Raw genomic sequence first — 13,478 nt, forward strand, 5'->3', positions numbered from 1 at the left:
TTTATCCTCTGTGTCCATTATAGCTTGTGAAACAGAGGAAGGAAAGCTGTCATTTTAAGCAAAGCTGAAGTCCTTAACTTGGGGGCCCGCGATATGACTCAGGGAGGGAACCCTGAATTTTGTTAGGAAGAAAATTTACACTTTTATTTTCATTGTGTGCATGCTAAGCTGCTTCAGTCGTGTCTGACTCTGGGACCCCAAGGACTGTAGCCTGCCAGCCTCCTCTGTTCATGGGATTCTCCAGGCGAGAATACTGGAGTCGGTTGCCATGCGCTTCTGTAAGGGATCTTCCTGACTCAGGCTTTGAACCTGCATCTCTTATATCTCCTGCATTGGTGGGTGGGTTCTTTACCGCTAGCACCACCTGGGAAACCCCTTTATTTTCATTAACCTCTGACAAAATTAACATGTTTGATTATGACTGTAAGCAGCCCAAAAGTAGTATTATTAGCAGGATCTTATCACAGGTATCTTAAAAATATAATTTATATTTATCACTGTCATGGTAGTTGTAAGATTTGTTGCTGTATCTTTTTAAATGTGTTAATAATGAAAGGCATATGTTACTATATCATAAATGTATTTTTAAAAATACTTTAAAAACTGTATTTCAGAATAATTTTTTACCTTTTTAAAAATTATCTTACCATAATTTTAGACATGCATTTGCAAGAAATGATACAGAAAGATCCTGTATCCCTTTCATCTAGTTTCTCCCAGTATAACCTCTTGCAATAAGGAGTTCATGATGTGAGCCACAGTCAGCTCCCGGTCTTGTTTTTGCTGACTGTATAGAGCTTCTCCATCTTTGGCTGCAAAGAATATAATCAGCCTGATTTCAATATTTACCATCTGGTGATGTCCAAGTGTAGAGTCTTCTCTTGTGTTGTTGGAAGAGGGTGTTTGCTATGACCAGTGCATTCTTTTGGTGAAACTCTGTTAGCCTTTGCTCTGCTTCATTTTGTACTCCAAAGCCAAACTTGCCTGTTACTCCAGGTACCTCTTGACTTCCTACTTTTGCATTCCAGTCCTCTATGATGAAAAGGATGTCTTTTTTGGGTAGTTCCAGAAGGTCTGATAGGTCTTCAGAGAACCGTTCAACTTCAGCTTCTTCAGCGTTACTGGTTGCAGCATAGACTTGGATTACTGTGCTGGTGAGTGGCTAGACCATTCACCAGACCATTCAGGTATGACCTAAGTCAGATCCCTTATGATTACACAGTGGAAGTGACAGGTAGAGTCAAGGAGTTAGATCTGATAGACAGTGCCCGAAAAACTGTGGATGGAGGTTCATGACATTGTACAGGAGGCAGTGATCAAGATCATCCCCAAAAAAGAAATGCAAGAAGGCAAAATGGTTGTCTGAGGAGACCTTACAAATAGTTGGGAAAAGAAGAGAAGCTAAAGGCAAAGGAGGAAAAGAAAGATATACACATTTGAATGCAGAATTCAAAAGAATAGCAAGGAGAGATAAGAAAGCCTTCCTCAGTGATCAATGTAAAGAAACAGAGGAAAGCAATAGAATGGGAAAGACTAGAGATCTCTTCAAGAAAATCAGAGATACCAAGGGAACATCTCATGCAAAGATGGACTCAATAAAGGACAGAAATGGTATGGACCTAACAGAAGCAGAAGATATTAAGAAGAGGTGGCAAGAAGACACAGAAGAACTATACAAAAAAGATCTTCATGACCCAGATAACCACAATGATGTGATCACTCACCCAAAGCCAGACATCCTGGAATGTGAAGTCAAGTGGGCATTAGGAAGCATCAGTATGAACAAAGCTAGTGGAGCTGATAGAATTCCAGTTGAGCTATTTCAAATCCTGAAAGATGATGCTGTGAAACTTCTGCATTCAATATGCCAGCAAATTTGGAAAACTCAGCAGTGGCCACAGGACTGGAAAATGTCAGTTTTCATTCCAGTCCCTAAGAAAGGCAATGCCAAAGAATGCTTAAACTACCGCACAATTGCACTCATCTCACACACTAGCAAAGTAATGCTCAAAATCCTCCAAGCCAGGCTTCAGCAGTCTGTGAACTGTGAACATCCAGATGTTCAAGCGGGATTTAGAAAAGGCAGAGGAACCAGAGATCAAATTGCCCACATCCGTTGTATCATCGAAAAAGCAAGAGAGTTCCAGAAAAATATCTATTTCTGCTTTATTGACTATGCCAAAGCCTTTGACTGTGTAGATCACAATAAACTGGAACATTCTGAAAGAGATAGGAATACCAGACCACCTGACCTGCCTCTTGAGAAATCTGTATGCAGGTCAGGAAGGAACAGTTAGAACCAGGCATGGAACAACAGACTGGTTCCAAATGGGGAAAGGAGTATGTCAAGGCTGTATATGGTCACCCTGCTTATTTAACTTATATGCAGGGTACATCAGGAGAAACGCTGGGCTGGATGAAGCACAAACTGGAATCATGTTTGCTGGGAGAAATATCAATAACCTCAGATATGCAGATGATACCACCCCTATGGCAGAAAGGGAAGAATCGTGAAAGAGCCTCTTGATGAAAGTGAAAGAGGAGAGTGAAAAGCTGGCTTAACGCTCAGCATTCAAAAAATGAAGATCATGGCATCTGGTCCCATCACTTCATGGGAAATAGATGGGGAAACAGTGCAAACAGTGAGAGGGCTCCAGAATCCCTGCGGATGGTGATGCAGCCATGAGATTAAGACGCTTGCTCCTTGGAAGGAAAGCTATGACCAACCTAGATGGCATATTAAAAAGCAGAGACATTACTTTGCCAACAAAGGTCCATCTAGTCAAAGCCATGGTTTTTCCAGTGGTCATGTATGGATGTGAGAGTTGGGCTATAAAGAAAGTTGAGCACTGAAGAATTGATGCTTTTAAACTGTGGTATTGGAGAAGACTCTTGAGAGTCCCTTGGACTGCAAGGAGATCCAACCAGTCCATCCTAAAGGAGATCAGTCTTGAATATTCACTGGAAGGACTGATGCTAAAGCTGAAACTCCAATATCTTGGCCACCTGATGTGAAAAACTGACTCATTTGAAAAGGGATAAGTGGGTGGGAGTATGAGTAGAAAGACTGACCACTAGTTAATTATCACTGAAGCTGGATGATGGATCCATGAGAGTTATTTATACTATTCTGGCACTTTCTTAAAGTATATATTTGAAAATTGCCAGAATAAATAAACTTAATAAAGCTAAAACATGTGGTGAGGAGAAAACAGCTGGATTTGGAAGGAAGTTGCCATCAGCACCTGGCTGGGGGCCAAGGGTGGGAATGCAGTCAGGCCGCCTGGACCTGAGACAGACCTGTGGGAGGGCCTTGTGGTTGGGCAGATGGGGTAAAAAGGTAAAGGGGTGTTTGGCAAGGCTTTCAGTTCTCAACAGTCGATTAACAGCTGTCACAGTTTCCAAGACTGGAAAAATGTTTGAAAGGAAATAATTCCACAGAAATGAACTTGGCCACAGAAAGCTGGCACCTCAGCCCATCCTTGCCTCCTACCTACTTTCGGGCTTTGCTGTGAGCACCAGTTTTCAAGCCCTACACGATGTCATCTATGCTTGGAACCTGAGGATGTGTGCACCTGCTGCTGGTTGCCGACCCTGACCTCACTCTGGCTGGATGTCAGTCATGCCCTCATGGGCAAAGTCCCAGAGCCAACGATAGGGTAACGCAGCTGATGGAGCATGGATGACGTCAGACCTGACCGACCTTCTGCCACCACTCTCCAGAGAAGCCCCAGGGAGTGGATCTAAGTCATTCTGGGAAGCTTCCTACATCAAAGCATGTGCTGCATGCTAAGTCACTTCAGTCGTGTCTGACTCTGTGTGACCCCATGCACTGTAGCCCACCAGGCTCTGTCTATGAAATTCTCCAGGCAAGGACGCTGACGTGGGTTGCCATGCCCTCCTCCAGGGGATCTTCCCGACCCAGGGATTGAACTTGCGTCTCTTACGTCTCCTGCATTGGCAGGCAGGTTCTTTTTTTTTTGCAGCCTATCTTTTTTTTTTTTTTTAAAGTTTAAAATCTTTAATTCTTACATGCGTTCCCAAACATGACCCCCCCTCCCACCTCCCTCCCCACAACATCTCTCTGGGTCATCCCCATGCACCAGCCCCAAGCATGCTGCACCCTACGTCAGACATGGACTGGCGATTCAACTCTTACATGATAGTATACATGTTAGAATTCCCATTCTCCCAAATCATCCCACCCTCTCCCTCTCCCTCTGAGTCCAAAAGTCCGTTATACACATCTGTGTCTTTTTCCCTGTCTTGCATACAGGGTCGTCATTGCCATCTTCCTAAATTCCATATATATGTGTTAGTATACTGTATTGGTGTTTTTCTTTCTGGCTTACTTCACTCTGTATAATTGGCTCCAGTTTCATCCATCTCATCAGAACTGATTCAAATGAATTCTTTTTAACGGCTGAGTAATACTCCATTGTGTATATGTACCACAGCTTTCTTATCCATTCATCTGCTGATGGACATCTAGGTTGTTTCCATGTCCTGGCTATTATAAACAGTGCTGGCAGGCAGGTTCTTTACTTTACCACTAATGTCACCTGGGAAGCATCTGTTCACCTAGTACAATTGTATTACAGTTCTACTTCATCTCAAGCCCTTGCTGGGCTTTTCTGTGAGGGATTCGCGGATGAGTAAGAAATAATTTCTGTCCTAGAATAGCTAATCAGGTCTGAGTTGGAAGGGAGGGAGAAGGAAGAAGCAAACAATTAAACAGAGTATTCTCATACATTGTGGGCAAGAGAGCACTCGAGTAGGAATCAGAAAGTCCAGGGGCGCCTATCAACTACAGGTTTCTGGACAAGTGACTTTCCCTCTCTGAGCCTTGGCAGCCGCGTCCACAAAATGGGTGTGATAACCTCAGCTTGGCCCAACCCACAGAGAAGGCATGTGGCAAACCACTATATTAACGTGGAATATGTGGTTGAAGGTATTGCGATAAAGGAATAAATATGTTGATTACAAACAGGTATGTTTGTACCCTGGCAAGGGGCTGCTGAGTGGTGAGAAGGTTACATACCCCCTCCCACCTTAACTGAAATCAGCCCCCTCATGAGGCCCTGAGCACGAAGCCCTGGGCAGATATACGGAAGGGGAGACAACGCACGTCTGGGGTGGCTGGAGGGGGCCAGAAGGTGCAGAAAGAGGAAATGGAAGAGGCGAGATAAACATCTTTTCTCTCCTGCTGGGCCATCCGTGGAGCACAGTAGGAAGAAGCTGCTCTGAGATTTGTCACAACATTGAATCAGTGATTCGACATAGACACCTATAGAAATTCTGAATTGGGCAGCCAGTCTGTGCTTTAGGATTTCCAACTCTAAAACCCTGGAGTTGGACCAGATTAATGCTCTCCTGGGCCCAGCCCCGAATGGGGTGAGCTTTGCCCAAGGATTACAGAGAAATGGGGAAAGAGAGACAGTGAGTGAGATAGAAGCTGAGTCTGGGCCAAACCAGGGCTCCTTCCCCTAAAATCCAGTTTGTCAAGTTTGGCTAGACTCAATCAACAAGTTAACCAGCTGCCTCTCCCGTTCCTGTGGAGTGTGCATAGCGCTGGGTACTGTGTGCAGAGGCTCGAGCCAGGCATCAGGGTGGGCTGGAGGGACTTGGGGAGGCTCGTGGCGGGGGAGACAGGCCTTCAGGTGGCTCATGGAGGACAGGCTGCATGTGGAAGCTTGTCAGATTCACAGTCTGTGCTCAGCTGAAGAGAGAAGCAGGTGTTTTGAAAATGCGATGCCACTTTTCACTGTAGTTAGTAAATGTGTTCAGTGAGTTAGGAGTATGTCGGAATAGTAAAGATTGTCAAGTCACAGACCTGTAGTCCAAGGGCACTGTGCCCTGTGGGAGAGGCCTGTGAGCATCCTGTTTGTCTGGCTTCAGAGACTGAGTCCAGCCCTTCCGAAGGTCAGACAGTCTTATTAAAGACAGCAAAAAGAATGAGTTCAGAGGCCGCCGCCCCCCGCCCCCCCCCGCCCCCTCTCCCTCAGCTCCCTTGACACGGGCGAGTCCCACTGCTCCCTGGCCAGTTTCTCTTGCTGCAGCGCGCTGCACTCACTGCCTTGGCTGCCCTTGGAGCTGGTGAAGGACATCTGGCAGCTATCTCTTGGGTGGAGCTCAGTTCCTCTTTATGAATCTAGGTAAATGTTGCCCAGCTGTCTGCTACCCGGGCTTCTCAGCAACTGTCCCTGCAGCAGAGCAGAGAAAGGGGAGTCAAGAATGAAAAGCTTAGGGCATGAGGTTGGCTGGTACTGCCATGGACCAGGTCAGGATTGGGGTGGAGAGCAGGATGATGGACTGGAAGGCAGTGGAAGGAGGTGGACCTACCTGGTCAGCCCTTCCTGGCGTTGGAGCCCATGACTGACTTCCTCTGACTGGAACCTGCCTATTCCAGGAAAAGGCCCAGCTTTTACTGGGACGATGCATGAGTGAATTTTAGGGAAACCTGGCCACTCATGCAGAGACAGCTGCCCCTGTATCCTGCCCTGCCCACCATGATGGACTGTGGCTGGGAAATCAAGTCAGCAGGAAACAGATGGGTTGAAATATTTCAAAAGAGCATGAGATGATTTGAACATCAAAAATGAAATGAAAGTAGTACTCATGTGTCTCTACCAATATATATAAATAAATAGGACAAAGGACCAACTCTTAATGGTAAAATTCCAGGTAATAAATGTAGAAAGAATGATGGAAATAGAAAATCACCATTTGGCAAACATTACAGTAATAATTACTGTCAGAAAGCATCATTTAATGGGTGCTAAAATTAGTAGTGAAAGTATAAGAAGGTACAGGATATTTACATAGTTTCAAAATACCTCCCCACAAGATGCTTATTAATTACAAAGGGTTAATCAGTACCTTCGCTGAGGAAAAACCTGGCAGAAGCCACCTTACCCAGTGATCAAAGTTAGCATGGTCAGTAATGAGCCGTATTGAAATCAGTTTCCTCTGGTATCATGTAGTGAGCAGGACACATCACTTTTCTGGAACACATGCTCCTACCCAAAATGCATAGCCTCAATCTAATCATGAAGAAGCATCAAACCAAAATTTAGGTTCATTCTACAGTTCTCTGCAAAATGGTGAAGGTCACGAAAGACAAAGCAAGGCCGAGGAACTGTCCCAGAATGGAGAGACCACTGAGGCACAACCGCCAAATGCACGATGGGGTTCAGCTTAAGATCCAGGACCAGAGAGGACACTAGTGGGACAGAAGGTGACATCCGAGTAGGTCTGTGGATTAGTTGAAGTATTATTGTTGTTTAGTCACTAAGTCGTGTCTGACTCTTGGACTCTTTGGTGACCCCTTGGACTGTAGCCTGCCAGGCTCCTATGTCCATGGGATTCTCCAGGCAAGAATACTGGAGTGGGTTGCCATTTACTTCTCCAGGGGATCTTCCTGACCCAGGGACTGAACCCACGTCTCCTGCATTGGGAGGTGGATTCTTTACCGCTCAGCTACTAGGGAAGTCCAGTTAATGATATTATGTTGATGTCAATTTCATGGTTTAGATAATTGTGTTATGCTTATGTAATATGTTAATGATAATTCTGTGCACAATTTTTGCAAGTCTAAAAATTATTTTAAATTAAAAAATTAAAAATTAAAAAAAATAAAATTAAAAAGGGGGTGGTGAGAAAGAAGCCCAAGTTCTAGAACCTAGCTGTTCCCCTAGATGGAACCAGGACTCTGTGGCCTTCTTCTCCCTATTGGTAATTAACATTTGCCCCAGAGAGACTTGGAAACCCACTCACGAGGAAGGTCTCTTGCTCCCCACTGTTGGGAGTGGAACCCATTACAGGCTTGGCCTCCTGTGGCCTGTGGACCCCAGAGAAAGGCAAATGTCTGTCTTTGTCCACCTCTCTGGGGACATTTAGTTCTCATGCCTGTCTGAGGGAGACACCAACCCCACCTCCCCCAAAAGATCTGGAAACCAAGGCTCAGAGAGGTGAGGCTACATTCCCTAGGTCACACAGCACATACATAGCCAGATTCAAGCCCAGCTCTGGGTGACCCTATCACCAGTGCCTGTAACCACCTGCCATTATTCTGTTAACTGCTCAGTTCAGATAGGGGGCAGTGAGCATTCACCAAGCATCTGCTGTGTGACGGGCTGGCAGTGGGGCTGGAGATGAAGGTAGCTGAGACTCACAGTGGACCACAGGTGCCATCCTGGTGGAGGGGTACCCTCATACTGCCGAGCGCGTGACGGGCAGTGTGTTCCACACGTGTATTCGTTCATGTGGTCTGCTCTTGCCTGGCCCTGGGCTCAGCCTGGGGGGTCACATGTCCTTGAGCAGACATGTGAACAGACAGCTAGCTCTGAAGAGATTCATGCTGTGATGGGACTGGCAGGGGCAGCAGGGAAGGGGGGAGGGGGAAGCTGGTCTGAAAAGTCTAGTAGATGAGAGAACTGATGGCACTATGGGTGAGCCAGACATAGCTCTGATTGTGCAGAGTTACCATCAGAGGAGGAGGGTTGGGTGGTGGGGCGGGGAGCGGCAGGGGGTGCAGAATCCAGGACCGATGAAGCTGGAGGCTGGGAAGGCTACGTAAGATAGGGGACAAGAGTAAGTGAAAGCCTGGAAGCCTGGACTGAGGCGTTTCGTGTCCTTGGCCCAGCCGCAGGAGAATGGTTCCAGAGAAGTGTGATTGGGGACACATGTTTTCTAAAATAATCAGTGTATCTTTGGGGGTGGTGATCTTTCAACGAGGTGGTCATTTGAGCTTGACCCAAGTTCAGTGTGCAGCTGAGGTGGGGCTGGGGCAAGCACAAGGGATATGCAAAGAGGATGCGGGCAGGAAGCAGTCTGGGGAGGGGAAGAGCTTATAAAGAAGAGTCACTCCCTCCATGCTTCCCCGAGGAAGAGGGACACAGACGCTGCTGCTCTCCTGCTGGTTGCCAGGTGGGCGTCCCCAGGCAAGTAGGTCTGGCTCTGGTAGGTTTCAGTCATTCTGGGAATGGGGTGGGTGGGCCCTATGTAGGGGCCACAGGGAGAGACCAGATCCCGTGGCCAGGAGAGGGGACAGGTGTGGGGAGAGACAGGAGCTAGGTAGGGTGAGCGTGGCACTCTCTCTTTAGGACAGCTGTTGGAGCAGTGGCCCAGGCAGCTGGGGAGGAAGGTGGCCTGCTGGCCCCTTACGCCCTTGACTCTGGCTCTGAGGATCTGCTTTGTGGGTTTGGGAAATCCCTGAGGGTTGGTACCAGACGAGGCTAGGTACCCTCAGCTGTTCCCTCTGCTCTCTGGGCGTACTGTGATGGGGACAGATGAGATAACCTTTAAGGGGCCCCACTCCCAGGGCTGAGGTTCCCAGCACACATCCACACTCTCTTCTTAAAAGCCCACATCCTCTCTTTTTATCCCCAAACCCTGACAAGATCTCAACCCCTCCATCTGTCCCAAACAGTCCCAGGATATCCTTTTATCCATCCCAACTTAAGCGAAGTGTCATTTTAGGGCCTGGAGGAAGAACCAATAGTCATGTGCTAGGCACTTATTTAATTATTAATTAATATTATAGAAACACCACCAGGGAAGCATTTCCGAGTTGAGAAAACTAAGGCTCAGAGAGGGTAAGTAATTTGCTCAGGGATGCTCAGCCATGAAGTGAACCAGCCTGTAGTCTGTTCCTCCATGCTGCACCATGCTGAGTATACCACTCTCCCTGGGGGTAGTGGCAGTGGAGTGAGCATTTCATTTTGACCCCAGGATAATGCTGAAATGAAAACCAGGAGCTCAAGTGGTGAAAGTTCAGGCAACAAGAGAAGCAAAAAAAAAAAAAAGAAGGGGGAACAAAAATGATTCAAGAAAGATGTGAAAGTCTTCTGCAGCAGCTCCTTGAAGAGCTGGGTTCTAAAATTACCTAGTTTTTATTAATTGAAGGAAACTTTGGGTGGAGGGGTTGCTGTTGTGATTTCATCAATGTCACAAACATCCCTGTTTCCTGATAAAAGCCAGGAAACATTGAGTAATGTGGGGTCCCAGGGAGCGTGGGGAGTGAGTGGGCCTCACGGATCCCAGGGAGCAGGAGATGGCATGTCTGTCAGGTGGCTACAAGGGGCTCCCTACTCCATGGGGACTGGACAAGACCACTCTCTTCAGCCAGGAAGCCAGCAGGTGACTCACACACCCAGGAAAGATCAATGTGGCAGATGGGGGCTCTGGGCATGGAAAAGAAAAGATATACCAGCATGTTCCCAAGGGTTACTTTGGAGGGGGGAGGGTAGGATTAGGGAGAGATCTTTAGTCTCTTTTCTATTTTTTCTTCTATTTTCACATTTTCCATTGAGCATATAATTACTTTGGTAATCAGGAAAAATGCATATTAAAAAAGCAAAGAGGGATTGTGTGTGCAGCGGTCCAGGACTCAGTGATCAGGGCTCTAGGGTCAACCCTGCCTGGCTTGTGGTATGGCCCTGGGCTTCCTGTGAAACCAGGGAGGGCATACCTGCTCCCCTTCTCACAGGGAAGCCAGGAAGACCTGCAAGAACTAGGGTATAAGAAAGCTTCCCATAACTGTCAAGACTGGTTTGTATCATTTTCATTGTGTTTTATACATTGCTATGAATCCAAATGCCATGCTTCCCAAGGGGGGCCATGCAGGGGACAACTGTCGAGTCTGTGAGTCTGGGAGGGCTCACAGCAGCTCCCACTGCATGGTTCAAGGCTCCAGATCTTGAGCCAGCTGCCGGGACTTGATTTCTAATCCTGCAGTACACTCGCTGTGTGTCCTTGGGAATGTTACCTGATGTGCTCAGCGTCTTAAGTTAAATAAACAGGGTGACAATAAACAGTCTTGTATTCCTTTCTCAATCCTGAACCAGTCAGTTATTCCATACAGGGTTCTAACTGTTGCTTCTTGACCCGCATACAGATTTCTCAGGAGACAGGTAAGATGTTCTGGTATTCCCATCTCTTCAAGAGTTTTCCACAGTTTGTTATGATCCACACAGTCAAAGGCTTTAGCGTAGTCAGTGAAACAGAGATGTTTTTTCTGGAATTCCCTTGCTTTGTCTATGATCCAGCAAATATTGGCAATTTGATCTCTGGTTCCTCTGCCTTTTCTAAATCCAGCTTGAACATCTGGAAGTTCTTGTTTCACGTACTATTGTAGCCTAACTTGGAGGATTTTGAGCATAACCTTATTAGCATGGGAGATGAGTGCAATTGTCCAGTGGTTTGAACATTCTTTAGTACTGCCCTTCTTGGAATTTGGGATGAGGATTAACCTTTTCCAGTCCTGTGGCCACTGCTGGGTTTTCCAAATTTGCTGAAATATTGAGGGCAACACTTTGATAGCATCATCTTTTAGGATTTGAAATAGCTCTGCTAGAATTCCATCATCTACACTAGCTTTATTGACAGCAGTGCTTCCTAAGGCCCACTTGATTTCCTACCTGAGTGAGAAACTGCTCCACTGTGGTTATCCCAGTTATTAACATCTTTTCTGTATATCTCTTCTTTCCATTTCTTCTTGATCTTTTCTGCTTTTGTTGGGTTTTTTACCGTTTCTGCCATTTATTGTGCCCATCTTTGGATGAAATTGTCCTTTGATATTTCCAGTTTTCTTGAAGAGATCTCTTGCCTTATCTTTTCTCTTGTTTTCCTCTATTTCTTTGCATTGTTTATTGAGGAAGGCCGTCTCGTCTCTCCTTCCTATTCTCTGGGACTCTGCATTTAGTTGGGTATACCTTTCCCTTTCTCCCTTGCTATTCACTTCTCTTCTTTTGTCAGCTGTTTGTAAAGCCCTCTCAGACAGCCACTCTGCCTTCTTGTGTTTCTTTTTCTTTGGGATGGCTTTGTTCGCTGCCTCCTGTACAATATTATGGACCTCTGTCCATAGTTCTTCAGGCAGTTTGTTTACTAGATCTAAAACCTTGAATTTGTCACCTCCACTGTATATTCATAGGGAATTTAAGTTGTACCTGACTGGCTTAGTGGTTTTCACTGCTTTCTTTAGTTTAAGCCTGAATTTTGCTATGAGGAGCTGATGATTTGAGCCACAGTCAGCTGCAAGTCTTGTTTTTGCTAACTGTATACAGCTTCTCCATCTTCGGCTGTAAAGAATGTTATCATTCTTTGGTTTTGACCAAATACCAAGAGAGATTTTGGCATTGACCATTTGGTGACGTCCATGTGTAAAGTCATCTCTTGTGTTGTTGAAAAAAGGTGTCTGCTATGACCAGTGCACTGTCTTGGCAGAATTTTGTTAGCCTTTTCCCTGCTTCATTTTGTTCTCCAAGGTCAAACTTGCCTGTTACTCTAGGTATCTCTTGATATCTACTTTTGCATTCCAATCCCCTAACTGGAATAGGATATCTTTTTTTTTTTTTTTTTGGTGTTAGTTCTGAGGTCTTCTAGATCTCTCCTTCAAGGTTCACTGCTTTGTCATGGTGAAGGGGCTTGTGTAACCCAATGAAGCTATCAGCCATGCTATGTAGGGCCACCCAAGACAGTTGGGTCATGGAGAGTTCTGACAAAATGTGATCTACTGGAGGGGGGAATGGCAAACCACTCCAGTATACTGGCCAAGAAAACTCCATGAAATATTTAAAAGGCAGAAGGATATAACCCTAAAAGATGAGCTCCCCGCCCCCCGCCCCACCCAGATCAGGTGTTCAGTATGCTACTGGGGAAGAGTGGAGAACAACTACTAATAGCTCCAGAAAGAATGAAGCGGCTGGGCCAGAGCTGAAACTGAAGGTGCTTGTGGATGTGTCTGATGATGAAGGTAAAATCCGATGCTGTAAACAACAGTGTTGCATAGGAACCTGGAATGTTAGGTCCCTGAATCAAGGTAAATTGGACATGGTCAAGCAGGAGATGGCAAGAGTAAACATCGATATCTTAGGAATCCGTGAACTAAAATGAACAGGAATGGGTGAATTTAATTCATATAACCATTATATCTGCTGCTGTGGCCAAGAATCCCATAGGAGAAATGGAGTAGTCCTCACAGTCAACAAAAGAGTCCAAAATGCAGTACTTGGGTGCAGTCTCAAATATTTGATAGAATGATCTCTGTTCGTTTCCAAGGCAAAACCATTCAGCATCACAGTAATCCAAGTCTATGCCCCAACCACTGATACCCAAGAAGCTGAAGCTGATCAGTTCTGTGAAGACCTAGAAGAACTCCAAGAGCTATGGCCTTATCATAGTCTTTTTCTAGCCTCTGGGAGCAGGCGGTCAGAGAGCCTGTTTGGCTGGTCCTTTCCTGTTGCTTGGGGCATCAGGCACTTAAAGGGCCAGCCTCTCTGGAGCTTCTCTGTTGTTCAGCTGTCAGTGCTGGCATGTGGGGAGAGAGAGACTACAGTGATGGCTCCACCCACCGCACGTGACTCTGCAGTATCACCTTGCCTCCATGGTTGCCTGGTTTTCCTCCACAGGAATTTCCCCTTGAGATCGCCCCCATGGGTCCGTCTCCTCGCAGTCAACAGCAGACCCTGCCTTGGGAT

General features: G+C 46.1%; 1 protein-coding gene across 10 annotated transcripts in view; it reads left to right on the top strand.

Annotated features, from left to right (window-relative positions):
• Window positions 1-13,478, top strand: part of ACKR2 (atypical chemokine receptor 2) — a 71,624-nt gene that overhangs the window by 25,486 nt on the left and 32,660 nt on the right. The window contains exon 1 of one of the 10 annotated variants that reach the window (XM_069560775.1): window positions 8,788-8,942. The exons of 5 other annotated variants lie outside the window; for them this stretch is intronic. In XM_069560775.1, the coding sequence (XP_069416876.1) occupies window positions 8,804-8,942 (139 nt within the window). In that variant the 5' untranslated portion in view covers window positions 8,788-8,803. Of the gene's footprint in view, window positions 1-8,787; window positions 8,962-13,478 lie in introns of those variants that run through there. 4 more of the 10 variants (XM_069560780.1, XM_069560781.1, XM_069560782.1 and 1 more) reach the window with 4 other exon arrangements.

Source organism: Ovis canadensis, chromosome 19 (genome assembly GCF_042477335.2).
Source record: "Ovis canadensis isolate MfBH-ARS-UI-01 breed Bighorn chromosome 19, ARS-UI_OviCan_v2, whole genome shotgun sequence".
Classification (NCBI taxonomy): domain Eukaryota; kingdom Metazoa; phylum Chordata; class Mammalia; order Artiodactyla; family Bovidae; genus Ovis; species Ovis canadensis.